Raw genomic sequence first — 27,966 nt, 5'->3', positions numbered from 1 at the left:
TATGTTTTACTAAACAATAACAACTCTGACCCAATTTTATGGACAACACAGCTTTCAAGTCCTTAAAGGAGTTTGATGAACCCAGTGCCCTTAGTCACACCAATGATCAGATTCTTTTTTTCCTTTTTGTATTTGAAAAGGAGGGAAATGCCCTTGGGGTACTCACCCAAAAACATTGGACCACCATTGACCCATTAGTGTATTATAGCCAGAAACTGAACCCTGTGGCACAGAGATTCCCCCCTACCCCCTTGCCCTAGAGCCACTACAGTTACTGCCCTTTTGGTTAAGACTATCAGAAAAATCATTATGGGATCCCCTTTAACCATTTTTGTACCTAATACAGTAGAAGCTCTCCTGAATTCTCACCACACACATTTCTCAGTCAGCCACCACAACTCTTATGAAGTCTTTTTGTTAACTGCCCCTCACATTACTCTTTTATGTTGTAGTAATGTTAACCCTGCTACTCATTTTGTTGTTGTTGTTTCAATAAAAATTATATAAATTTAATGACTCTCAGGGAAGAATTAAAAATACCCCCATGTCCACATATCAGCAGAACTCAATTTATACTTGTTATTCTTTTTTTTTTTAATTGAGGTATAATTCACATACAATATGATATTAGTTTCAGTTGTACAACATAATGATTCCATATTTGTATATATTGTGAAATGATCACCACAATAAGTCTAGTTAACATCCATCACCACAGTTACAGAATTTTTCTCTCGTCATGAGAACTTTAAAGATTTACTCTCTTAGCAACTTTCAATAGGCAATACAGTATTAATATAGTTGCCATGCTGTGTATTATATCCCCATGACTTACGTATTTTAGAATAGGAAGTTTGTATGTTTTCATCCCCCTTCACCCATTAACCTTGCTACTCTTCCTCCCTCCATTGCCAACAAAGTCCTGACTGGACCTGTACATCATCTGGTGACCTAAAAGTAAAGATTTCCTGGAATTGAAGCAGATGACATCTGATGAGACAGCTTTTCCAAGATATCTGGGTCAAGCCTATTGGAGGTTTGTCGCCAAAACTTTGATGGTGACACTATGCTTCAGATGATCTCCAATGTCTATTTTCTTGATAACGTATAGACTTTAGATAAAAAGAAGTGCCTGAGTGGGGCTTCCCTGGTGGTGCAGTAGTTAAGAATCCACGTGCCAATGCAGGGGACATGGGTTTGAGCCCTGGTCTGGGAAGATCCCACATGCCACAGAGCAACTAATCCCGTGCACCACAACTACTGAGCCTGCGCTCTAGAGCCTGCGAGCCACAACTACTGAAGCCCACGGACCTAGAGCCTGTGCTCCGCAACAAGAGAAGCCACCGCTATGAGAAGCCCGTGCACCGCAACAAAGAGTAGCCCCCGCTCACCACAACTAGAGAAAGCCCGCATGCAGCAATGAAGACCCAACACAGCCAAAAATAAAATAAATAAATTTATAAAAAAAAAAAAAAGAACAAAGCTGGAGGCATAACCCTCCCAGACTTCAGACAATACTACAAAGCTACAGTAATCAAACTAGCATGGTACTGGCACAAAAACAGACATATGGATCAATGGAACAAAATAGAGAGCCCAGAAATAAACCCACACACCTATGGTCAATTAATCTTCGACAAAGTAGCAAGAATATACAATGGAGAAAAGACAGTCTCTTCAGCAAGTAGTGATGGGAGAGTTGGACAGCTGCATGAAAATCAATGAAGTTAGAACACTCCCTCACACTATATGCAAAAACAAACTCAAAATAGCTTCAAGACTTAAATATAAGTCTATAGGGACTTCCCTGGTGGTGCAGTGGTTAAAAATCCACCTGCCAACACAGGGGAGACAGGTTTGAGCCCTGGTCTGGGAAGATCCCACATGCCGCAGAGCAACTAGGCCCATGAGCCACAACTACTGAGCCTGCGCTCTAGAGCCCGTGAGCCACAACAACTGAGCCCACATGCTGCAACTACTGAAGCCCACATGCCTAGAGCTCGTGCTCTGCAATGGCACCGAGGAGCCACTGCAATGACAAGACTGCACACTGCAACGAAGAGTAGCCCCCGCTCGCTGCAACTAGAGAAAGTCCCCATGCAACAAAGAAGACCCAATGCAGCCAAAAATAAAAATAAATTTTAAAGTAATTTAAAAAAAAAGACTATAAATGATACCATAAAACTCCTAGAAGAGAACATAGGCAAAACATTCTCTGACATAAATCATAGCAACGTTTTCTTAGGTAAGTCTCCCAGGCAATAGAAATAAAAGCAAAAATAAACAAATGGGACCTAATCAAATTTACAAGCTTTTGCACAGCAAAGGAAACCAGGGGGGAAGGGTTGGGGGAAGGGATAGTTAGGGAGTTTGGAATCAACATGTACACACTGCTATATTTAAAATGGATAACCAATGAGGACCTACTGTACGGCACAGGGAACTCTGCTCAATGTTATGTGGCAGCCTGGATGGGAGGGGAGTTTGGGGGAGAATGGATACATGTATATCTATGGCTGACTCGCTTTGCTGTGCACCTGAAACTATCATAACATTGTTAATCGGCTATACTCCAATATAAAATTAAAAGTTTTAAAAAAACATTAAGAAACTATTATAAATTAGAGTACAGGGACATGAAAATTAAATCAAAGTGTGATCCTGTATTGGATCAGTTGAAATGGAATGGATAATTCTATGATCTATTTAACTATCTAAAGAATACTACTGAAAGTATTCTGAAATCAGAGAAAACAGGTGAAAAAATTAAAGTGAATAAAAAATTATGCAAATAAAAAAGCAAGGTAGGGAGTTCTCTGGTGGTTAGGATTCCAGGCTTTCACTGCCAAGGCCTGGGTTCAATCCCTGGTCAGGGAACTGAGATCCCAGAAGCCTCAGCATGGCTCAAAAAAAAAAAAACAAAAGGCAAGGTAATACTTAACTCCAAGAAAAACAAAAAAATTCACATGCTAATAGTGCAAACACTATTAATTTAACTGAAATGTGATAAAAATTATATTAGAAATATGGGGATAAAGGAAATGGTCAGGAAAGTGGTGTAAAAAGCTAAATTCTCATTTACCCTAACAGGAAGTTAATTGAGAATATCTAAAACTAATAAATCAAGAAAACTGTATGAAGTATATTATTCAGAAATATAGCAGTAAATACCAGAAAAAATAGCTAAAAGTCAAAAGCATTCACCTCTGAGGAACAGCAGTGAAGGTGGTGAACTGTTTGTTGTGTTTTCATTTTTAAGCTTTTGAGTATTAACTGAATTTTCAACTATGTATGTGTATATTATTTTGATTTAAAAATTAAAAATCATTTCTTTTTAAATAAGGAAGAAATATATCCCAAAACAGCTGGCAAATAGGGAGGAGAAAACAAAATTAAACATTTATTAAAAGTACCAAAGTATAGACCCATTTCAAGTTAAGGATAAACAGACCCACATTTCTCAACAGTCCCTGAGCAATAGTTTATCACAGCACAGAACAGCTACTCTTTTACATTAAAAAATAACATCAAAACAAGCTAAGTTGTTTCTAGTCTACTCTGTTTAATAGGGCAAGGAAGATTGATGCCTTTTGGAAATACTATCATCAAAAAATGGTTAAAATAGTAAAGATTCATCACCTAAAGGAGTAAGCTTTGGATATCTGGAATAAAAACCTACTGGTTCTCTGCTGGTGCCAGATAAATGAGTTTAGGCAAGAAAGCTTATTGTTACAAAAAGTATAGATGATACATAAAGATTATTGGGACACTAGCAATCAATTTCAGATTTTTGTCTTCTTCATTTCAAGAGCCACCAACCAGTTTTCTTTAGACTGCCTGGGCTGGTTTGGGCCAAGATCTAGTCAATATGTAGTCTGCCAGTGATGTAGGTAAATAAGATAGAGGGATGAAGAAAAACTGAGCATCCCAGCCAGCTGAGTATCGAGTGCGGGGATGCACAGATGTCAGGGCATGTTCCATACAGTCAGTAACCAGGTTCAGGTTTGTGCTACAACTCAACATCCCTTGTTTCAGGAGATCGTGATCTGTATACAAAAAGAAAAATGGCGGTCAGCAATCTTATTGCTTATATTTTTAAGATCCTGTTGCATGCAGTCACAGAAGTCTAACTACATTTAATTGCCACAAGGATTAGGCCAATCAGACCTGTGCTTCCCAATATAACAGCCACTAGCCACATGCAGCTAATGAGCACTTAAAATACAGCTAGCATGACTGAAAACTGAATTTTTGGGGGGTGGGAGGTGTTGCCGTGCAGCACAGCTTGCGTTATCTTAGTTCCCCGACCAGCGGCTGAAGCCGGGCCCCAGCGGTGAAAGCGCCAAGTCCTAAGCACTGGACTGCCAGGGAATTCCCTGAAAACTGAATTTTTTAATTTAACTAATTTTAATTTTAAAACTCAATTCTGTTATTGGAAAACTTTTAAGTATGTTTGGAACAATACAGGTATGTGAATCTACTTTTTCAACTGGAAATTTTCTAACATCTTTATTGAGATAATTCACATTCATAAAAACCATCCATTTAAAGTTTACAAATCAATGACTTTCAGTATATCCAGAGTTGTGCAACCATCACCACAATCTAAGTTTAGGACATTTTCATCATCCCAAAAAGAAACCCCATACCCATTAGCAATCACTCCCATTTCCTGACAACCCACCCAGCCCTAGGCAACCACCAATCTACTTTCTGTCTCTATGGCTTGCCTTTTGTGGACATTTCATGTAAATGAATCATACACTGTGGTCTTTTGTGACTGGTTTCTTTCAGGGGCAAAATGTTCTCAAGGTTCATCCTGTCATAGCAAGGATCAGTATTTCATTTCTTTTAATTGCCAAGTAATATTCCATTGTAGGGCTATACCACATTTTGTTTACCCATTCAACAGTCGATGGACACTTTAATTGTTTCCACTCTGGGGCTCTTATGAATAATGCTGCTGGTAACCATAAATTGTATTAATACAAATACAGAAGAAGTACGTCCTAGGAAGATTTAGCATGCAAGTTGAGATGTGCTATAAGTGTAAAATACACACCAATTTTCAAAGACTAATGGGAAAAAGAATATAAAATATCTTATTAATAGCTTTTATACTGATAATAAATGTTGAAATGATAGTATTTTAGATATATTGGTCTTAAATAAAATGTATTATTAAAATTTATTTAACCTGTTTCTTTTCCTTTTTTAAAAAGTAGCTACTAGAAAATTTAAGGTGACATATGTGGCTCTCATATATCTGTTGGACAGCACTGATCTAGATTATTCTGATCCATGGACAAGTATATGAACAATTTCAACTCCTTAAATCATGAAATACATATATCCCTCCTTTTACATATGGTCACTTCTTAGTAAATTCTATTTTCCTTTGATTTCTATTGCCAAACTACATGTACTCGCAAGGGGAAACAAATTCCCTAATAGTTTAAAACTTTAGGTGGAGAAGAGCTTAGAAAAATGGCTGTGCCTCTGACATGTTAGGAACTGTAGTTCTCTAGCTTGAGTTCTGAGAGGCTGAGGAAGTTTTCTGTCAGCCTTTCCTTGTTCCAATTTCTCTCCCCTCTGTTGATGGTGACCCTCTTAGGCCTGATGCACCCAGAAGACAGGGTTGTAGGTTGGGACTCTTCTGTCTGCACATCCCCCTTCTTCTTTTCTCTGTATCGCAATATCACCCAAAGCCAGAGACAGGGCTACTGCTACCCACCACAGAGCCTTTTTGTGAAAGGGAAAAGAGAGCTGCTCCCTTTGCCCTTGGCAAGCTGCTGAGTTCTCTGTGTGAAGAAAATGCATCCCTTCCCCCCAGGAAGGTGCAGACCCACACAGTGTGCATGACTTAATTCTACTTAGAGGACTGCCTTCCCTGTTCCCCCAAAACTGCCTCCTCCTCCAGATCATCAGAATGGCATTCTTACACAAAATTAAACCATCTCACTCCTACAAGGCTCCCATGGCCTGCACATGAGGTCTAGCCTCTGGGAATGGCCAATAGGGCCCTGCAAATCCGGTCCTAACTCACTTACCTCTCCCCACCTATATATACCCTCCCTCCCCTCACAATAAAACGTGGAGTTTGTGGCTAGGCTGTTACCCAAAGGGTAGATAATATTGAAGGCTGAACTTTAGTTAAGCAGGCCTCCCACACCAGTCCTGACAAACTGTGGAGGGGCACCCCCTCCCAAGACCCTCTAGAGGCTCCATGCCTCTAACTATGTAATACCTCCCTGGTGCTCAGGTGGCCAGGCTCATAGGTGACAAGGCAGGGCAGGCCCTGGCCGTAGGCTGCCTATATGGCCTCTTCCTCAGCCTCAACAGCCATCACCAAGCCAACCATGAAGGCACTGGGACCTTCCTGAACCCCTCTTGTCTTGGGAAGCTTTGTTTAAGGAGTTTTCTCAGAAGATCTACCAATCATTCTCCACCAACCCTCTTTGCCCTTCTCATGCAAGGTTATCCATTATACCATCAAAAGAAAAGCTCACAGGTATCAAAAAACTTCTGTCCATAGGACTCCTTAATATGCACAGGGACTTCTTTCCAGACTTGTTTCACTGCCTCTGAGGACTTCTGCATATCTGTCATTCCTGTTCTGAAGTAGCCAGGTTCAACTATGCTGATTTTCACCCCAAAATGTTGAAGCTCACGCCTAGGAAAAAAAAAACCCTCAAGTTAACTCCTCTGATTGAAAGATACCACAATTTCAATGTTCTCAGGGAAAAAATAAAACAAAACAAAAAATAGTTATAAAAACACCTTTACTGAATATTTTAAAGAATAAAGAAATGGAAAGGAAAAAAATAAAATTTTAAACATCCCTAGATGCAACAATTGGGACATGATTATACAAACTACCATAACCATTCAATCCCACACCCACTCATTTAACAGTCATTAAGTTTCTACCATGTGCTATACACTGGAAATATGAAAAATATAAGGAATAATAAAGAAGATTAGCATTTTTATGGCATCTACTGTGCTAAGTGTTTTACATGCACAATCTCAGTAAATTAAGACTCTGTTCACCACCCCAAAAAGCTCACAGTGGGTGAGTCTGACAAGTAAGCAAATAATTGCAACACAATTCAAAAGAATTTAAAGGAGAGGTATTCAAGGGGCTACATAAGTAGAGAGGAGGATGTAGATGTTCTGAGAGAGTCAGAGAAGGCTTCAGTGAGGAGAAAATGTTTCAGTTGAGCCTCGAAGGATAAAGATGAAATTTCTCAGTGAGGAAAGAGGTGGAATGGAATACCAGGCAGCAGAAACTGCACACACAGAGCAGGGGGCTGTGCAAAATTACAGTGTTTTCAAAGACTGCAAGAGACCATTAGTGGAATATGATGTGGGCATTAAAATTACAGGCCATTGGTCATTCCAGAATATTCGGGTTAGTTCAAAAAACAGTTCCAAAAATACTTATCAGGAGCTGTGTATGTACCAGGCACTGTGCTAAGTGCTGCCTTCACCAAGTAAAGTAAGATGACATGGTGCACCATGTGAGAGGTATTCTCTCAGTACTCCAGGGACAGTGATGAGGGGTGCTCCCTGATCTAGAGGTTCAAGCAGCCTTGCTCGAGAAGATGAAGCCCAAGCTGATGTCAAGGAGAAATGTTTGGAACCATGGTCCATAAGAATGTAAAACATAAAGCATCATGAGCCTCTAAAGCCATGAGTGGTTCTCAAAGTGTAGACCCCGGTTCAACAGCATCAGCATCTGGGAGCTTGTTGGAAATGCAGATTACTGAGCCCCAGTCCAAACTTACAGTCAGAAACTCTGGGGGTGAGAACCAATAATCTGTTTGAACAAGCCCTTCAGCTGGCTCTGAGGCATGCTAAAAGTTAAGAACCACTGCTCTAAAGGAAAAGCCTCCCTTGTCAAACCAAAACCTAAAACCTTCCAAGTCAGAGCTTCAGAAAATGATTCTCCAGGTGCCTGTGTGCGCTGGGGAAGAAGGAGGGGCTACACAAGCCAGGGGTGCTTCAGTCCTCTACATCGCACTTCCCCTTGCAGCTTTCTCACACATTCCCAACACACCACAACATCTCCAGCCCCTCTAAAACTCCAGTTCAAATGTGGGACAAAACTTCCTTTTCCTGTTTATCCTTAGCACAATTAAGGCAAACTGGAATTTTCTAAAGGAATTAGTGATTTAAGGGTTGGAAGGGCATATCTTTGCTCTTGGTCTGGGAATGAGTCAAGGAGTCCAAGAGTCATGAGTGGTAGTAAATCAGCAGGCAGCAGCCCTGTGGAAGTAGACAGGATGTTGGGTAGGCAGAAAGCCAGGCAAGGTGCCTGCCACATAGTAACAACTCATGTAGTGTCCACGGTTATTTCCCTACTCCCTTCCTAAGCAGATAATATATGCACAATGTATTAGATATATACCAGTCATGGCATGTGGTAGGCTAAATAATGGCCCCCAAAGATATCAGGTCCTAATCCCCGGAACCTGTAAATGTTACCTTATGTGGCAAAGATTTTGCAAGTTTGATTGAGTTAAGGATCTTGAGATAGGAAAACTGTGCCAGATTATCTGGGTGCGTCCTAAATGCAATCACAACTATCCTTATAAGAGAGGCAGAGGTAGATTTGAAGACCAACAGAGGAAGAGAAGGCAGCATGATCATGAAAGCAGAGATTGGAGTGATGTGGCCACAAGCCAAGGAATGCTGGCGGCCACCAGAAGCTGGAAGAGGCAAGTAATGGATTCTCTCCTAGAGCCTCTGGAAGGAACATGGCCCTGTCAACAACTGATTTTAGCCCAGTGATACTGATTTCAGACTTCTAGACTCCAGAGCTGTGAGGGAATAAATATGTGTTGTTGTAGGACACCATACACCATAAATTACTTGTGGTAATTTATTACAGCAGCCATAGGAAGCTAATACATGATGCCTATAATATTTATAGCTCATTTCCAAGTGAAACTGCCCTAGAGTCAGCCCCTGCTAAAGGAGAATCTGTGCAGCACTATTTTGTACCATGTGACTGCACCCTCATGTCTATAGCTGACTGGACCAGGAATGGTACTTGATGGGAGGGGAGCCCCTCTCAGGACTAGACAGTGACTCTGCCTGTTATTACCTATATGGCCTTGGCAAATTACTGAACCTCTGTGCCTCAGTTTCCCTAGGTATAGTCAATACAATAAAGATAAAATAATTCCTTCCTCATTGGGTTGCCATGAAAATTAAATGATTTATTAGATGGAAAGTACTCACAACAGTGCCTGACACATAATAAGTGCAAAAAATATCACATCATGCGGTGTCACCTGGCACACAAAAAATGAACTCAGCCAGTAGGAATCTCTGTCTCAGAAATTAAAATATAAGGGGGACTATAAAAAGAAGGAGCAGCTGATAGAGGGGCATGACGCTGAAATGATGTATTTTAAAAAACCAGGAGGTAGAGGCAGGGCGATTAGGGATTGTGGCAAACTGAAGCTATAAGAAAGAAAAGAAGTTATTAGATAAAGAAAAGATATACAGAGTAAAGGGATGGAAAAAGTTAGTTAGAAGCAGATGAGCACCAGAAAGAGTCACTGTGAAGAAACGAGGACAGGTTTACTTTAAGGAGGAAGGAAGACAGTCATCCTCTCTTCAGAAATGAAATTTTCTTAAGGATAAATCTTGAGAGTTAAAATGTGATGTGGTGACAGGAGACAGAGACTTGGGGTCAAAACACAGGTCTGCCAAATCATGGTCGTTGCAGCTGAACTTTGAGAAAGATACCAAAATCTGAGCCTCAGTTTCCTGTATAAAACAGACTAGTTATAATACTTACACATCAGATTTTGGAAGTGATGAAATAAGATAATGCAGATGAGGGCTTCCCTGGTGGCGCAGTGGTTAAGAATCCACCTGCTGGGACTTCCCTGGTGGTGCAGTGGTTAAGAATCCGCCTGCCGGGCTTCCCTGGTGGCGCAGTGGTTGAGAATCTGCCTGCTAATGCAGGGGACATGGGTTCGAGCCCTGGTCCGGGAAGATCCCACATGCCGCGGAGCAATTAAGCCCGTGCGCCACAACTACTGAGCCTGCGCTCTAGAGCCCGCAAGCCACAACTACTGAGCCCACGTGCCACAACTACTGAAGCCTGCATGCCTAGAGCCTGTGCTCCGCAACAAGAGAAGCCACCGCAATGAGAAGCCCGCGCACCGCAACGACGAGTAGCCCCCGCTCGCCGCAACTAGAGAAAGCCTGCGTGCAGCAACGAAGACCCAATGGAGACAAAAATTAATTTTTTTTTATTTTAAAAATTAAAAAAAACAGATAATGTAGGTGAAAGTGACTAGCATGGTGTCTGAGACATATTTAAGTGCTCAGTAGTTGCTTTTGTTTTAACTTGGAGTTACCTCAGAATATCTGAAAAGGCTTCCACTCCATACTTGGTGGAAGAGTAGACTCCTCCAAAGAAAGCAATTCTTCCCAGAATGCTGGAGACATTGACAATCCTCCCCTGTGCTCTCCTTACCAAGGGAAGCATGCTCAAGGTCACCTCTATCAAACCAATGAGGTTCACTTTGAGGGTATTCATATAGGCCTCAATCTTCAGCCACTCAGTGTAGCCATGTGGGTGAAAAGTGCCTGCATTGTTGACCAGACCCCAGAGCCCTGAAACAATAAAAATCAAAGCAGGAGTTCAGTTTCACGCAAAAACGACAGACTTCTACCTTGATCAATCTTCCTGCTGAAGACAACTAAAAATGCTAGACAAAACATATTTTTTCAATCTTCTTAAACACATCTATCACTAAGAAGGTAAAGGAAGGTCAGGCCAAAAACTAAGAGAAGGCAGGAATCCAGAGAGGATAAACAGAACCCTGACGGTAGCTTTTGATTCGAGGGAATCTGCCAACCAGTGTGAGTTTGAACTTTAGTACTTATAGCATCAAAAAACATATACAATAAGAAGACATGAAGTCCAGGGCCCACCTAAGGTAGGGAGTCTAATAAAAGACACTTTCTGCATTAAACTGGAATCCTAAATGGCTACACTATCACTTTAGGGATAGAGATAGAAAGGACTTCCAAAGGACTGAAAGTAAAACTGCCTATCTTGAGCTCTGGTGTTGTGGGGAGGGGGGAAGAATCGGCCCCAAGGACCAAAAAGAAAAGAAGGTTTGGTGGCAATGAGATAATAAGAGTCCTTCCTCCTTTAGATTTGGTGAGTTTGAGGTTCCAGCAGAATTTCCAGATGAGAAAGCCAGCAAGTAGTTGGGAATTCAGGGAAGAAATAATTTAGAAATCAAGGACAAAAAGGTAATAGGTTAAACTATGGGTAACTGGGGTCCATTCAACATTTGTTGAGCCCTTAACATGTACCAGACAATATGTCGGAAACTGGAAATACAATAATGGGTAAGAGAGGTCCATGTCCTCAAGGAGCACACTCTCTAACAGATGGGAAAACAATAAAAATAATAATAACAATACAGTAGAAATAAACCACTGTGCACAGCACAGAGGCTATAACTACCCATAACTCCTGACTCTAGAGTCAAGAACATCCTCAGGTAGGAGTAATATTTTAAAGTAAATTTTCTAATTTAAAGTAAATTTAAAAAAAAAACAACATTCTTCAATCCAAACAAAACAATTTTATTACTAGTTTGCAACTCCTAGGATGAGTATATATTTAAGAGGTCCAATTATCAGGATCTATTGAATCATAAAACAAGTGGAGGAAAAAGAAGGGGATCAAAGAGGATTTGGATAATATCCAGAGAAAGTGAAACTTAGAAAAGAGGATTTATCCATAATTGCCAAAAATTAAAACCAACCAAGATGTCCTTCAGTAAGTGAATGGATAAACAAACTGTGGTACATACAATGGAATATTATTCAGTGATAAAATGAAATGAGCTATCAAGCCACAGGAAAACATGGAGGGACATTAAATGCATATTGTTAAATGAAAGAAGCCAGTCTAAAAGACTACATACAATATGCTTCCAACTACATGACATTTGGGAAAAGGTAAAACTATGGAAACAGTAAAAAGCTGCGTAGTTGCCAGGGTTTGGGGGGAGGTGGGGAGAGCAGAGGAGATGAATAGGTGGAGCACAGAGGATTTTTAGGGCACTGAAATTATTCTACATTATATTGTACTATAACGGTAGATACAGGATATTTTACACTTGGCAAAACCCATAGAACCGTACAACACAAAGTGGATCCTAATGTAAACTATGGACTTTAGTTAATGATAATGTATCAATATTGGTTTATCAATGTAATAAATGTACTACACATGCAAGATATTAATAACAGGAGAAACTGTAAGAGGGGGTTTGTATATGGGAACTCTGTACTTTTCAACTTTTCTATAAACCTATAACTGCTCTAAGAAATACAGTCTATTAATTAGAAAAAGTAAAATAAAATGAAAACTTTTTTTAAAAACAGAAGAGGACCAAAGGCTGACTTCCAGGGATGTCTATATTTTAGATAGTAGCCAAGGGAAGAAGAATCAGATTCTTAAGAACACCTTGAAAATTCTTCAGACATAAAGAATTGCGGTTGTAAATACTCCACTTGCAAGGTGAGATAACAGCCTCAAATCTACTGAGTTCATTTTTCAATGTAAACATTGTTAAGAAAATGAAACACTGCAGAAGATCACAACTGTCCTTCAAATGACAAAGCCAGCTTTTCAAGCCCTGCTTTTGGGATTATATATATATAATATATATATACACATAAAACTTTAACATCTTCATTCCTAAGTAAATGAAAGAAGAAAATACTTCTCCATACCTCTGTCCCCCACACGCTCCTTCACCCACTCAGTGGCCGCAGCGATGCTCTCAGTCTTGGTGACATCCAGGGTCACTGTCTCCAGCCTGTCTGATGTCTGGTTCCTCAGCTGCTCGGCCCCCTGCTCCGTCAGACACGCAGCCAGAACCCTCAAGCCTCGCAGGTGCAGCTGCCTGGCCAGCAGGTTCCCGAAGCCTGAGTCACAGCCCGTGATGAAGACGAACTTGTCCTGGAGGTGGCTCACCACCTGCCTCTCCCGGTACCAGCGCAGGAGGTAGTACAGGCCCACGAGGACCGCCAGGTACAGCCACATGGTGAGGGGACCTCCTTCAAAAGAAAAAGAAGAGGGACTTCCCTGGTGGCGCAGTGGCTAAGAATCCACCTGCAATGCAGGGACACGGGTTCAAGCCCTGGTCCAGGAAGATCCCACATGCTGCGGAGCAACTAAGCCTGTGCGCCACAACTACTGAGCCTGCGTGCCACAACTACTGAAGCCTGTGTGCCTAGAGCCCGTGCTCCGCAACAAGAGAAGCCGCTGCAATGTGAAGCCTGCGCACTGCAATCAAGAGTAGCCCCCTCTTGCCGCAACTAGAGAAAGCCCGCGCGCAGCAACGAAGACCCAACGCAGCCAAAAATAAATCATTTTTTATAAAAAGAAAAGAAAAAGAAGAGCTTTCATTTTATTCCTTCCTTTTTTCTTTAACTAGTATTTACTGAGTATTGACTATGTGCCAGGCATTGCACTAAGTGCTGGGACTCTGTATTACCTAATACTTGGTCCTACCCTCTAGCCATAGTCTAGAGGGGGAAGTCAGGGAAGTAACCAAACAAATGCACTGCAATGTGGTAGGTGCCAAACAAAAGTATATACAGTCTAATGAGACTATAAAGGAGGGTGACCCACTGCCTGCAAGGTTAGAAACAGATTCACAGAGGCAGTGATTTTGGAACTACTTCCAATAAAATAGTTAAGAGTTCAAAAAGTGGACAAGGTGGGTGGCGGGGCGGGTGGTGGTGTGATGAATTGGGGGATTGGGATTGACATATATACACTAATATGTATAAAATGGATAACTAATAAGAACCTGCTGTACAAAAAAATAAATAAAATTCTAAAAAAAAAAAAAAAGAGGACAAGGATAAAAGGACATTCCAGGCAGCAATAGTGTGTACATGAATGGAGTGGTGAGCAGCATAAAACTTCCTGATACCTACGAGAAGTTCAGGTGATGCAGAGAGCACACAGAGGAAGAAATGGAAGATGAGGTAGTGAAGGGCCAGACTAGGAAGGGTCCTGTGGGTCACACTAAGGAATCTGGATGTTATCTTAGAGGCAACAAGGGTGTGCCATTAGAAGGTATTAAACTGAAGACTAAGATGTCCAGATTTAGCTTTAGAAAGATCTGTCTCACAGTGGTAGTGGAGGTTGGATTAAACAGGAAGGGGTGGGATGAAGGCAAAGAGATTAGTTAAGAGACCCAGCAGTTTGGGTGAGACATTGCAGCCAAAGCAGTTTGTAAATATAGACCAATCAGGTGCATTATTGAAATGAGTGTTCAGAGATGCCTACCTTTCTATATGTAGTTCTAGAGAAACATGCACCATTTGGGGCAATCTATAGTTGTTGGCTGAACTAACATATGACTCATAAAGTCATAGGTAGAGGTCAAAGATGGGTGTGAGCCCAGTAGGACATCATAAGGCCTACACAATGCCTACCTTAGCTTGGCTTTAAGGTCTTCCCAGTGCTCTGGCCCTTGATTTCCTTCTTAGCTTTCTCTTTTACCACACCTCTTTTGTACCCTACTCTTTAGTCATAACAAGCACCTTGCAGTACTCCACACAGTACAGGCTTTTCATGCCTCAGTATACAACTCTCTCTACAATTCCTTCTTTCCCAGCTCTCATCCACTTGACAAATAATACTCATCTGTTAAGCCTCCACTGAACCATCATTTTCATTCAACAAACATCAATTCAACATCTACTATGAGTCAGACATGATGTTAGGCACTGATACACATAGTGAACAAAACAAGTTCCATTATTCATTGAATTCACAGTCTAAGTGTAAAGACTGACAAGAAAACAATGCAATATACAGTCGTCCCTTGGTATCCACAGAGGACTGGTTACAGGACCCTTCACAGATACCAAAATCTGAAGATGTTTACATCCCTTATGTAAAATGGCATAGTATTTGCATATAACCTATGAACATCCTCCCGTACACTTTAAATCATCTCTAGATTACTTATAATACCTAATTCAATCTAAGTGTTATGGAATAGTCGTAAACACAATGTAAATGCTATGTATCGATAATTAGTTATAAAAACAATGTAAATGCTATGTAAATAGTTGCTGGCATGCAGCAAATTCAAGTTTTGCCTTTTGGAACTTTCTGGAAATTTTTTTTCTAATATTTTTGATCTGTGGATGGTTGAATCTGCAGGTGCAAAACTCGTAGATATGGAGGGCCAACCATAATAGAAGTAAGGGCAGGATGCTGTTGGAGCATTCAGGAGAAGCTTCCAAGCCAGTCCAGGGAGATCTGAGAAGTTTCCTAGTGAGAGTAAAATATAACTTGAGATCTAAAGCATAATAAAATAACAACAAAAGCAGCTAACGCTTGCATAGCACTTGCTGTGTATCAGGCCCTGTTCTAAGCATTTCACATATATTAACTTACTGAATTCTCACAACAGCCCCATAAGGCAGGTCCTGTCAATATCCCTGTGTGTTGGTTCAGATGCCAAGACAGAACTAGACATGCAAGGGACTCATTGAGGGAAACAACCTATAGAGAATAAAGGGGTAAAGTGCAGGAATAGGTGCCAATACATGTCTGACACCTCTGAAAGAAGAGAGAGAAGAAAGAAGGAATTAAAAGGAAGAAACTTTAACTACAGTTCAGCCCTGAGAAAGTCTCAGCTAGGCTGATGAGGGTCCTTGAGCAAAGACTGCCAGTAGAGTCCCACACTGGGCCGAACTGGTTAGAACTTTCAGTCCCACCTCCAGGGAGAGGAGAGGGACTGGAGATTGAGTTTAATCACTAATGGCTAATGATTTAAATCAATTATGCCTAAGTAATGAAGCCTCATCAAAACCAAAAAGAACAGGGTTCAGAGAGCTTCCAGGTGAACATATGGAGATTCAGGGAAAGTGGTGTACTTGGAGAGAGCATGGAAGCTCTGCGCCCTTTCCCCATAACTTGCCCTAAGCATCTCTTCCATCTGGCTGCTCCTGAGTTGTATGCTTTTTTAATAAACTAGTAGTCAGATAAGTAAAATGTTTCTGTGAGTTCTGTTAGCCACTCTAGCAAATTAATCGAACCCAAGGATGGGGTCGTTGGATCCTCCAATCTATAGCCAGTCCGTCAGAAGCACAGATGATAATCTGGGCTTGCAACTGGTGTCTGAAGTGAGGGGTGAAGAGGGTAGTCTTGTAGGACTGAACCCTTAACCTATGGAATCTGATGCTGTCTCCTGGTAGTTAGTGTCAGAACTGAGTTGAATTGTGGAACACCTAGCTGGTGTTGCAGAGAATTGCTTGTTGTAATTGGGTCCAGAATTGTTAAGGGTATAGGGGAATAAAATTAGAGGAGGCAGTGAAGGGGGGAAAAGAGTGGATAGAGACATTTAATACTCCCTCCCTCCTCTTCTCTTTCTCTCCTTTTCCCCCTCCCCCCTCCTCCCTATTCTCTCCCCTCCCCCAAGCTTTCTGCTCTCTCCAATCTGAGAGCTCTGTGTTCTCTAGCCAGCTGCCTCTGTCCTGTCCAACTGTCATTCTCTGGTGCACTGCAGTAACAGTGAGAGCTTCATCCTGCCTGTTTACTGACTAAAAGGGTAATTTCCTGATGCCAGTCAAAGATGAAAATCCATTTCCCCCATTAGGAAGAAGCTTGGAACCCACAGCCTCTCTAGGTATTACTATTCAACCATCACAGAGCAAGAAGACTAATCCTGCAGGAGAAATATGCCAGGCCAGGCAGAATCCCAAAACGTGAGCCAAAAGTGAACATTAATCAAATACCTGGAGATATGACTTGACTATGCCTTGACTATTTCAAATATCTATATCCCTTGACCTGACCATTTTCTGAGGTTCTGTCCTGTATTTCTAATTTCCTTAAGTACTCTCCAGCCAGCTGTGTAGCCAGAAACTCAATATATCCGAGATAGAACACATCATATTTTCTCCTAAAACTGTTTCTCCTCCAGTATTCCCAATTTCTATTTGTATTACTTTTTAGTCTTAAGGCTCTGACACTTCCTCTTCATTGCCCCATGCATTCCCTCAGGAGACGAGGCTGTAGAGTCTAGCTCTCTAGTATCTGGAGCACCTGTCCCCTCCCCTTCATTCCTATGGCCACATCCATTGTTCAAGCCTTCAACATTCAGTACCTCTTGCTTGGCCTATCATAGAAGCCTTCTCACCATCCCCACAGTGTCAGTCCCTTCCCCTCTCCTCCACATGGTGCTGTCTGGTTAATTTTCCTAAAGCACAGCTCTGTTGATGTCACTACCTGAAAAGCATCCAACCTACTAAATAAAATCTAAATCATCTTAATCCATGATTGGGCCTCAACCTTATCTCCCGCTCCTCCCACTCACATGGCCTATGTTCCATCCAAACCAAACAGCCTGCTGCTCTCCATTTATTCATGCTCTGCTCTTTCCATGCTCCAGATCTGTGGTCTCACCATTCCCTTTGCCTGAAATGCCCTTCTTGCTCATCTATGCATGTCAGTATACTACCTGTCCTGCAAGACTCAGCAAATCACACTTCCTCCATATAAGGCCATCTCTGAATTATCAACAGCAGGTCTGCTCTCCCATAACAATCTATTCATACCTCTTCTGTGTAGCTCATCTCTCCAACTAGACTGGTACTCCTGGGGTAGTTCTGTGACCGATTCATCTTTATACACAGCACCTACTTCAGGGCTTTGGTCCAGTATATAGCTGAACTGAATAAACAGTTACCACTTCTGGAAGAGCCTGTTTGTTTTTAATATATATTCAGAAAACAGTGCCACTGTACCCAATTGATCAACTATGGCTGTACATCACCATTTTATTTCCTGCATTATTTTTCTTTTTCTTGAAAGTAGCAAGTATAATATAATTCATAGTAAGTGTTTCTACAAATTTTTTCCTTCTCTATAGATATTTAGAAAGTGTCTAACTTCACGAAGACACAGAGAAGCAAGTGTAAGCCAAGACTGTGCTTACTCACCCTGGCCATTCTGCCTGGTACCCGGTACAAAGCCTTTGACTAGTCTTTGGTTCCTCCATCTTCCTCACTCTTCATATTCAGTCACGTTCCAAACCCTAGAGATTCTTTAATATTATCTCTTACATCTCTGCTCTTCCTTACATTCTACCTTGGTTTTTACCTTCACTCTTCTTACCTGGCCTAAAGCCTCCTAAATTATCTCCCCATTTCCAGTTCATTCTACACACCACTGTTGGATGAATTTTTCTCAAGCCCTGTCATGCCATTCCCTTTCAGCAGTCCCCAGTGGTCCACCAAATACAGGATAAACTCCTCACCAGATGCTTCTAGGCCCTCCACTATAGTCCATCTCACAAATGTCAGCTTGCAGTCTAGTTAGGAAACTCACTGCTTCTCAAACCTGCCAGTGTATTTTGGCCTCTAGGGCTTTGCTCTTGCTATTTCCTCTGCTCGTTCACTGAAACAAGCAGTTATTAAATATCAAATCTGCACCAAATTCTGGGTAAGTGCTGAGAATACAGAGATGAGTGTAACCTAGTGCCTACCCTCAAGGAGCTCACAGAGCTAGTGGGGCATATAAAAATAGAAATAAATTATTAAGAAAATGTGGAAAGGACAGCAAGAGAAAGTGCTTATTTTTGCCTAAGGTGTCATGGAAGAGGTAGCATTAGAGGTGAACAGAAGCTCAGCGCACTAAGCAGAATGAAGAGAAGCAAACCTCAGGCAGCAGGAACAGGATGGGAGACGGCACAGAGGTTTATAAGGCTATATGCCATGGAGTAGCAAGAGGTGATGCTGGAAAGACAGGTAGGGGCCTGATCATGAAAGCCCTTGGTTGGCATACCAAAGAATGTAGGACTTCCCTGGTGGCACAGTGGTTTAGAGTACGCCTGCCAATGCTGGGGACACGGGTTCAATCCCTGGTCCGGGAAGATCCCACATGTCACGGAGCAACTAAGCCCGTGCGCCACAACTACTGAGTCTGCGCTCTAGAGCCCACAAGCCACAACTACTGAGCCCACGTGCCACAACTAGTGAAGCTCACGTGCCTAGAGCCCGTGCTCTGCAACAAGAGAAGCCACCTCAATGAGAAGCCTGCGCACCACAACGAAGAGTAGCCCCCGCTCGCCACAACCAGAGAAAGCCTGTGTGATGAAGACCCAACGCACCCAAAAATAAAAAATAAAAAAGAATGTAGATTGTGTCCTGAATTTTGTCATTTATGCATTCAATCAACATTTTTTGAGCACCCACTATGTGTCAGGCACTGTTAGGTGCTGACCACTCATATACTGCTGATGGCAACGTAAAATGGTATAGCTGCACTGGAACCTTGAAAACATTATGCTTAGTTGAAAAAGATCACATACTGTATGATTCAATTTATATGAAATTTCCAGCATAGGCAAACCTATAGAAACCGAAAGTAGGTGAGTGGTTGCCTAGGACTGGATTGGGGTAGTTGGGGGAAAATAGGGAGGGTGACTGCTAAAGTGTAAGGGAGTTCTTTTGGGAGTAATGAAAATGTTCTAAAATTGATTGTAGTGATGGTCACACAATTCTGTGAATATACTAAGAGCTAATGAATTGTATACTTTAAATGGGTGAATTGTATGAGTGAATTACACCTCAAAGTTTTTAAATAAATAAAATAGACATAATAAATATGTTATAAGAGGGTATGCACTTTGGAAAAAAGAAAAAAAGCAGGGACTTCCCTGGCGGTCCAGTGGGTAAGACTCCACGCTTCCACTTCAGGGGGCATGGGTTCGATCCCAGGTCAGGGAACTAAGATCCCCCATGCCACACCTCACAACCAAAAAAAAGAAAAAGAGCAGAGTAAGGGGGATCAAGAGGGCTGAAGGGGGGGCAGTTTGCAGCATTAAATATGGTGATCAGAGTAGGCCTCACTGAGAAAGCAACATCTGAGCAAAGACAGACAGGAGGCAGAAGAGTTGAACATGAAACAGGTATGAGCAGGAAGGGAAGAATTTGAAATATGCAAGAGGCAGATGTCCTAGGACCTAGTAATTAGATGGGATAGTCCTAGGAAAATTCCCAGTTTCAAATCCCTGAGATGCAAGGATGGTTGAATATACACAAGAATGTATCAATAAATGTGATATAGCACATTAACAGAATGAAAGATTAAAATCATATGATCATCTCAATAGATGCAGAAAAAGCATTTGACAAAATTCAACATCCTTTCAGGATGAAAACTCTCAACAAATTGGGTATACAAGGAACATGCTTCAACATAATAAAGGCCATATATGACAAGCCCACAGCTAACATCATACTCAATGGTGAAAGACTGAAGGCTTTTTCCTCTAAGATCAGGAACAAGACAAGGTGCCCACTCTCACCAGTCCTATTCAATGTAGTACTAGAAGCCCTAGCTAGAGCAATCAGGCATGAGAAAGAATAAAAGGCATCCAAATCAGAAAGGAAGAAGTAAAATTGTCTCCATTTGCAGATAATATGGTCTTGTATATAGAAAATGCTAAACACTCCACAAAAAACTGTTAGAACTAATGAAAAATTCAGTAAAGTTTCAGCATTAAAAAAAAGAAACACAGAAAAAATCAGTTGCATTTCTATACACTAACAATGAACTATCTGAAAAAGAAAAAGAAAAATTCTATTTACCATAGTATCAAAAACAATAAAATACTTAGGAATAATTTAACCAAGGAGGTGAAAGAACTATACACTGAAAACTACAAGACTTGACTAAAGAAACTGTAGAAGACACAAACAAATGGAAAGATACCCCATATTCATAAATCAGAGCAATTCATATTACTTTTTTGGTTTTTTTCTTTTAATTTTATTTATTTATTTATTTATTTTTGGCTGCATTGGATCTTCGTTGCTGCACGTGGGCTTTTCTCTAGTTGCAGTGAGCGGGGGTTACTCTTGTTGTGGAGCACGGGCTCTAGGAGCGCGGGCTTCAGTAGTTGTGGCTCATGGGCTCTACAGCGCAGGCTCAGTAGTTGTGGCACACGGGCTTAGTTGCTCCCTGGCATGTGGGATCTTTCCGGACCAGGGCTTGAACCCATGTCCCATGCGTTGGCAGGTGGATTCTTAACCACTGTGTCACCAAGGAAGTCCCAAGAATTCATATTGTTAAATGTCCATACTACCCAAACCATCTACAGATTCAATATGATCCCTATCAAAATTCCAATGGCATTTTTCACAGAAATAGAAAAAACAATCCTAAAATTCTTATGGAACCACAAGAGACCCTGAACAACTAATGCAATTCTGAGAAAGAAGAATAAAGCTGGAGACGTCACAATTCCTGAATTCAAACTATACTACAAAGCTACAGTAATCAAAGCAATATAGTACTGGCATAAAAATAGACACATTGACCAATGGAACAGAATCAAGAGCCCAGAAATAAACCCACACATATATGGTCAACTAGTATCTGATAAAGAAGCCAGTGGGGAAAGGATTATCTCCTCAATAAATGGTGGTGGAATGTTCACACGTAAAAGAAGGAAATTGGACCCTATTTTCACCACTCACAGAAATTAACTCAAAATGGATTAAAGACTTAAATGTAACACCTGAAACCATAAAACTCCTAAAAGAAAACACAGGGGAAAATTCCCTGACATTGGTCTTGGCAACAATGTTTTTGGATATGATACCAAAAGCAAAAGCAATAAAGGCAAAAATAAGTGGGACATCAAACTAGAAAGTTTCTGCACAACAAAAGAAACAATCAACGAAATGAAAAGGCAACCTATAGAATGAGAGAAAATATCTGCAAACCATATATCTGTTAAGGAGTTAATATCCAAAATATATAAGGAACTCATAAAACTCAATAGCAAAAAAAAAAATCCAATTAAAAAATAGGCAGAGAGGGGCTTCCCTGGTGGCGCAGTGGTTGAGAATCTGCCTGCCAATGCAGGGGACACGGGTTCGAGCCCTGGTCTGGGAAGATCCCACATGCCGCAGAGCAACTAGGCCCGTGAGCCACAAGTACTGAGCCTGCGCGTTTGGAGCCTGTGCTCCGCAACAAGAGAGGCCGCGATAGTGAGAGGCCCATGCACCGCGATGAAGAGTGGCCCCTACTTGCCGCAACTAGAGAAAGCCCTCGCACAGAAACGAAGACCCAACACAGCCATAAATAAATAAATAAATAAATAAAAACTAGTAAATTGGCCACATAAGATCTTTAAAAAAAAAAAAATAGGCAGAGGATCTGAATGGACATTTTTCCAAAGAAGTCATATAAATGACCAACAGGTACATGAAAAGATGCTCAACATCACTAATCACCAGGGAAATGCAAATCAAACCTATCATTTCATGTTAGAATGGCTGTTTGCAAAGAAGAGGGGGAAAATCCACCTGTGTCATCAGTCCTGAGGCTGAACAACTAGAACAACCTGAAGGAGGCTGGGAGAAAGAAAGGGAAAGCCTGAGAGAAGCCTCAGAGAGATGCGCAATCCTGAGAGCTGAGCTCTGCTTAGCAGGTGTCTTCACTGAGCCACCTCCTTGGGATGAAGATGCTCAAATCCAAACATGACTCTGTAGGTGTTTCCCCTGAGACTTTTCTTTACCAACAGTGAAGTCATTGGCCCATTCTGTCTTGGAGACTTCATCCTGGGACTATCTACGATGAACTATAGAGGTCATCTGGCCATCCCCCAGCCTGAGATTCCCTTTCTGCTCTCCCCACTTAGCAAAGTGAGCTCTTCTCCAAGGGAAGGGTATTTATTTTTGTGGATGGGGCGATGTAAGTATGGGGGAAAAAAGGAGAGTCTAGGGGAAGAGGAAAGAAAGGTATAAAAAGGTGTGGAGAAGTAGGAAGTGTCCAGGGGCTCCAGGAGGAAGTAGAGATGGTTTAATCTCTGCCTAAGCACCCACCAGGGTGTCCCTTCTTTGTTCCTCCTTCCCCATCATCAGTCTCCAGATCCCATCCTCACCAGCCCAGGTCTTGGTCAGTGACAGGGCCCCAGGGAGGAAGCAGGAAGGTTTGGGGCCCCATGGATTGACCTCTCTGGTTGCCTTGGAATCTGGGGTGAACATAGGGTCACAACCCATTGGCACCGATATTAGAAATGTTAATATTGACTACTACCTCTGATTGGTTTCTCTACAACCTGGAAACCCAACAGAAACTAGCCATGATACTATGTCATCTGTCTCTCAGTAGAGCAACCATAAAGACCTGACACAGGTGTGAAAATGAAAGGGAAAACCAAGGTAAAGGCCTAGGGAGATTGGCAATCCTCAGTGCTTTAGGCTCTCTGCTAAACTGGGCTTCCCCACCTAGTCATTGTGCTTGGGATGTGCTGAAGACTCTCATATCCAAACCTGGAGGTGTTTCAGGCTTCCATGATTTTCCTCTTCAGCAACAGTGCAGAACATATTCCATTTCTCAGAACAATTTTTTTGGAGTCTGTTATGATACCAATGAGACTACTTGGCTACTTTTCCTTTTATTCCTTTCCAAGAATCTCTCTGCATGAGTTCCCCTGCCCCCAACCCTGACTTTGTGGATAACACAGAAATATGAGCATGGATTCTGAAGCCACATTACTTGGGTTCAAATCAGGCTTTACCATTTACTTGTTGTGTGGCCTTGGGCAAGTGAATTAACCTCTCTACCTGTGTGCTCATCTTCAAAATGGGAAAAGAACCCTTCAGTGATTTGTTGGGAGAGTTAAATGAGTTAACGCGTGTAAAGCACTATGTAATTGTTAGATATTATTAGTATTATTTTGGTGGTTGTTGTTTTATTATTGCCATTCTGGGCCTTTATCCCTGAGCCCTACCACTTCCACTTTTTCACAATATGTGCAACTCCAGGTATAGCAACATCCTTAGTCATTTCTATCTGCTTTTTATCACGACGTTGGGCCATACTGGTTCACCCTGACTTTCTTCAGTCTCAAGCAGAGGACTTCTCTCTCCGCACTATAGCACATGGCAAAGTAAAGAATAGCTTTTATTCCCTTCTTTTAAATCTTCAGACCTGGGCTTGTCTGTAAGCTCCAATCTGTCTAGTCACTGATCCTAAGAGTGAGTCTATAAACAGCACATGGATTCATGGACCGATAGATCCATCGTGACATTCTTTGTTCTCACATTGGGCATACAGACTAGGTGTTACTTTAAAACAAAGAATGTAGCCCACCATCCAGTTCTACAAGGATCAAGTCATTAGCCTCTGCAGTCACTGACCGGCAGTACACCCTGAAAAGAATTCAGGATGAAAAATGTGATAAGGCACTCTATGCTTTGGAAAAACAGACGCCTTAGATAGACAGAGATATCTTAGGGGGGGAAAATTTTAATGAACCCAGATTCTTGCATCTTCTCATACAGAGAAAAGCACTAAAATCATTAACTAAGATATCTGATCCTCATGATTAGTAGTAACCTTTTACCAAGATGTATGCTTGACTACACACATTCCCTAGCCAAAATCATACATATCCTGGTTTCTCCCCCTACCCCTTTGGAGCAGTTCCTCAGAGCTATCTGAGAGGCTCTAGTCCCAGGCTATAGTCCTCAGTAAGACCTTGAATAAATTCAACTCACAGCTCTTACATTGTGTGTTTTTCTTTCAGTTGACATACTCAAGCCAACAATTGTTTATCACAGTTAGATGCCACTATGCACCCACCATAATGTTTTAACTGAAAAAGGTTGACAATATCAAGTGTTGGCAAGAACAATCAAGCACTGCTATTGAAAGAGTAAATTTATTCAATCAATTTGAAAAAAACAGTTTGTCATTATCTACTGAAGATCCACCTTCTCTATACCCATAGATTCCATTTTAGGTATTTAACAACAACAACAAAATATGTACACCATAAGATGGGTTTGCAGCAGCATTATTTGTGATAGCCAAAAGCTGGAAACAACCCAAACATGCACAAAGAGTAGAATGGATAAATAAGTTGAGATATGTTCATGTAACGGAATGCTATACGGTGACAAAAACAAACTATAGCTACACACAATTACATGAATGAATCTCATAAACATAATATTGTGACACAAAAGAACACATACTACATTATTCCATCTACACAAAGTCTTAAAGAGACAAAACTAATCTAGGTTGCTACAAAAGATTACTGGTTACCTTTGGGGAGGAGGTAGGGGTCCACGATTGAGAAAGGTATTAGTGGGTTGTTTACAGTGCTCATAATGTTCTATTACTTGACCTGTGTGGCTGTAACAGAAGTACTAATTTTGTGAAAATTCATTGAACCATCCACCTGTGTGTTCTCAACTCAAACTAGAAAAATAAAAACACCGCTTTGATTAAAAAGAGAAGAAGAAAAGAAACAGTGTGAAGAAAATCACTTCTGTGTTTGTTATAAAATTCTTATCAAGAACACTGTGCATCTATACACTGTGCAAGATCCCACATGATAAATCCTGTCATACATTTAGTACCAGGAAAGATTTTGTCTTTTCTAAGTACATAGTATACTATTGATTATTTTAAAATTATCTAGTTCTGCATATTAGAAGTTTAAGGCCAAATTTAATGTTCAATCACAGTAATTCTATTAGTCCTTGTAGACAGCAATTTTTCTGCTCTCCTCTTTCATCACTTTGATTTTCTATTTCTTTTTATGTTTCCATTTGCATTTTAATAACTTTTTTGTATATATGTCTTTTACTATAAGTTACCTCAAACTCTTTTTGAAGATGCTACATTGTCCAAGCATAAAACTTAACAGATTTTCCAACCTCAGTCTCACCCCAAAAGCTGACTCAATCCCTCTGCCAAGGCGGAAAAAATTAGCAAATACTCCAGCAGCTGATGCCTTGTACTGGCATAAATATATATATATATACACACACACATATATGAAATATGATATATATGAAATATAGTAAATGTATATATACACACATATATATATATCATACTTCATTTCATATCAGTATATGAGATTCCACAAAGAGAAAGGAAAAATGTTACCTGAGGAATTCTTGTTTGGGAATGTACATCAGATTTCACCTACCTTTGGAATTTTACTTCTTCTCTGTTCTCCACAGGATTAGAAATGTAACAAGTGAGAAGGAATAATGGGACTATTAAACCCTTGTTTACTGGTCACGTGGGTTAAAAAAAAGAAAGAAAAAACAATTTCGCCACTCCCACTGCAAAGAGCTTGCTCACAGTAGGAGATGGGGGTAGGGTTAGGGCAGGACACAAACTAGACCACAGAGCTTCAGTAACACAGTTCTCAGGACTTAATTATATAAGGCCGCTTTTGCTTACCCAAAAGTTCACAAACTTACCCCACAGCTTCCCGCATTACCATAAAAGAGCTGGTTTTCCACACTGCCAGGAATTCCAATTTACAGAGCATACCCAGGGGGTCCTATTTATAAGTATAAAATCACTCTCAACTTCTAAACAATACTTTCTCAAACTCCGAAAGAATAAAGATCAAAAAAGCAGAGAACACAATGGCAATGAAATTTCTTTCAGAAATCAAAGTTGAAGGGTCTTTTAAGAAAATTAAAAACCATAATCAAGATCTTTAAAAAAAATTTAGTTTAACTTAAAAAAAAATTTTTTTAAAAAGATCTCTCTCGGGGCTTCCCTGGTGGCGCAGTGGTTGAGTCTGCCTGCCAATGCAGGGGACACAGGTTTGAGCCCTGGTCTGAGAAGATCCCACATGCTGCGGAGCAACTAGGCCCGTGAGCCACAATTACTGAGCCTGCGCGTCTGGAGCCTGTGCTCCGCAACAAGAGAGGCCGCGACGGTGAGAGGCCCGCGCACCGCGATGAGGAGTGGCCCCCGCTTGCCACAACTAGAGAAAGCCCTCGCACAGAAACAAAGACCCAACACAGCCATAAATTAATTAATTAATTAATTAATTAATTAATTAATTAATTAAAAAGGAAAAAAAAGATCTCTCTCGGGACTTCCCTGGTGGTGCAGTGGTTAAGAATTCGCCTGCCAATTCAGGGGACACGGGTTCAAGCCCTGGTCCGGGAAGATCCCACATGCTGCAGAGCAACTAAGCCCGTGTGCCGCAACTACTGAGCCTACGTGCCACAACTACTGAAGCCCGCACGCCTAGAGCCCGTGCTCTGCAACGAGAAGCCACCGCTCGCCGCAACTAGAGAAAGTCCACGCAGCAACGAAGACCTGACCCAACAGAGCCAAAATAAATAAATAAATAAATTTATTAAAAAAACCTTTCTCCAAACAGATCTTACCCCAACCCAAAACACACACCATTTGCTCAGGAAGAGTCCCGTCCTGGAGACTTCAGAGGACTTCATGAATCCCCACTGGGCAGGGTTCCTTTCCTTTCCCCCACGCTGCCCACCCGCCCCCCCCACCACCGCTTCCTCACCTCCTTCACAACACCGCCCTCTTGTGGTCAGAGTCCAGGCTGCTCCACGCCTTTGTGCCAAGCCCACAGTTCTCACCAGTGTCATTCTTGCTCAACTGGAGAATCAGATCTGTTACAGCCAAAATTAAAAGTAGAAAGCCCCCATCCTCTGAGTAAGTTGGAGCCTCTGCTGGAGTCAGGGGGCGGGGAAGCAGAGTCCCCTTTTAGATTGCCAACCTGAGATCAGCTTCTGCAAACTGGGGCTTTCAGCCTTAATGCTGTCAGACACCTTTCCAAAAGAGCTGCAGCTGGACAGGAATAAAGACGCAGACATAGAGAATGGACTTGAGGACACAGGGAGGGGGAAGGGGAAGCTGGGACGAAGTGAGAGAGTGGCATGGACATATATACACTACCAAATGTAAAATAGATAGCTAGTGGGAAGCAGCTGCATAGCACAGGGAGATGAGCTTGGTGCTTTGTGTCCAACTAGAGGGGTGGGATAGGGAGGGTGGGAGGGAGACGAAAGAGGGAGGAGATGTGGGGATATATGTATATGTATAGCTGATTCACTTTGTTGTACAGC

General features: G+C 41.5%; 1 protein-coding gene across 3 annotated transcripts; it reads right to left on the bottom strand.

Moving 5' to 3' along the window:
* Nucleotides 1-3,373: 3,373 nt before the first annotated feature.
* LOC118902700 (17-beta-hydroxysteroid dehydrogenase type 6) lies at nt 3,374-27,326 on the bottom strand. Of its 3 annotated transcripts, none has more exons than XM_036867327.1 (5): nt 27,281-27,326; nt 12,787-13,113; nt 10,383-10,641; nt 6,510-6,673; nt 3,374-4,046 (listed from the first exon to the last, which is right to left on the bottom strand). In XM_036867327.1, the coding sequence occupies exons 2-5, from the start codon at nt 13,097-13,099 to the stop codon at nt 3,829-3,831; spliced, it is 954 nt and encodes a 317-aa protein (XP_036723222.1). In that variant the 5' UTR covers nt 13,100-13,113; nt 27,281-27,326; the 3' UTR covers nt 3,374-3,828. The 3 variants fall into 3 exon arrangements, with proteins under 3 accessions (XP_036723222.1, XP_036723221.1, XP_036723220.1); XM_036867326.1 differs by lacking the exon at nt 27,281-27,326 and adding an exon at nt 26,052-26,130; XM_036867325.1 differs by lacking the exon at nt 27,281-27,326 and adding an exon at nt 25,157-25,451.
* Between the last annotated feature and the right edge of the window lie 640 nt (nt 27,327-27,966).

This window comes from Balaenoptera musculus, chromosome 10, assembly GCF_009873245.2.
Source record: "Balaenoptera musculus isolate JJ_BM4_2016_0621 chromosome 10, mBalMus1.pri.v3, whole genome shotgun sequence".
Lineage (NCBI taxonomy): Eukaryota > Metazoa > Chordata > Mammalia > Artiodactyla > Balaenopteridae > Balaenoptera > Balaenoptera musculus.
Note: the sequence above shows the minus strand (reverse complement) of the source record. Positions and strands in the feature narration are given on the sequence as shown.

Excerpts from the sequence above, each read along its gene's own strand:
- LOC118902700 (XM_036867325.1), bottom strand. The coding sequence starts at position 25,220 with ATGAGCACTGTAAACAACCCACTAATACCTTTCTCAATCGTGGACCCC. Across the intron at positions 13,114-25,156 it reads CCCCTACCTCCTCCCCAAAG|GAGGTCCCCTCACCATGTGG; the intron begins GTAACCAGTAAT and ends TTTCTTTTGAAG. Across the intron at positions 10,642-12,786 it reads GGAGCGTGTGGGGGACAGAG|GGCTCTGGGGTCTGGTCAAC; the intron begins GTATGGAGAAGT and ends TTATTGTTTCAG.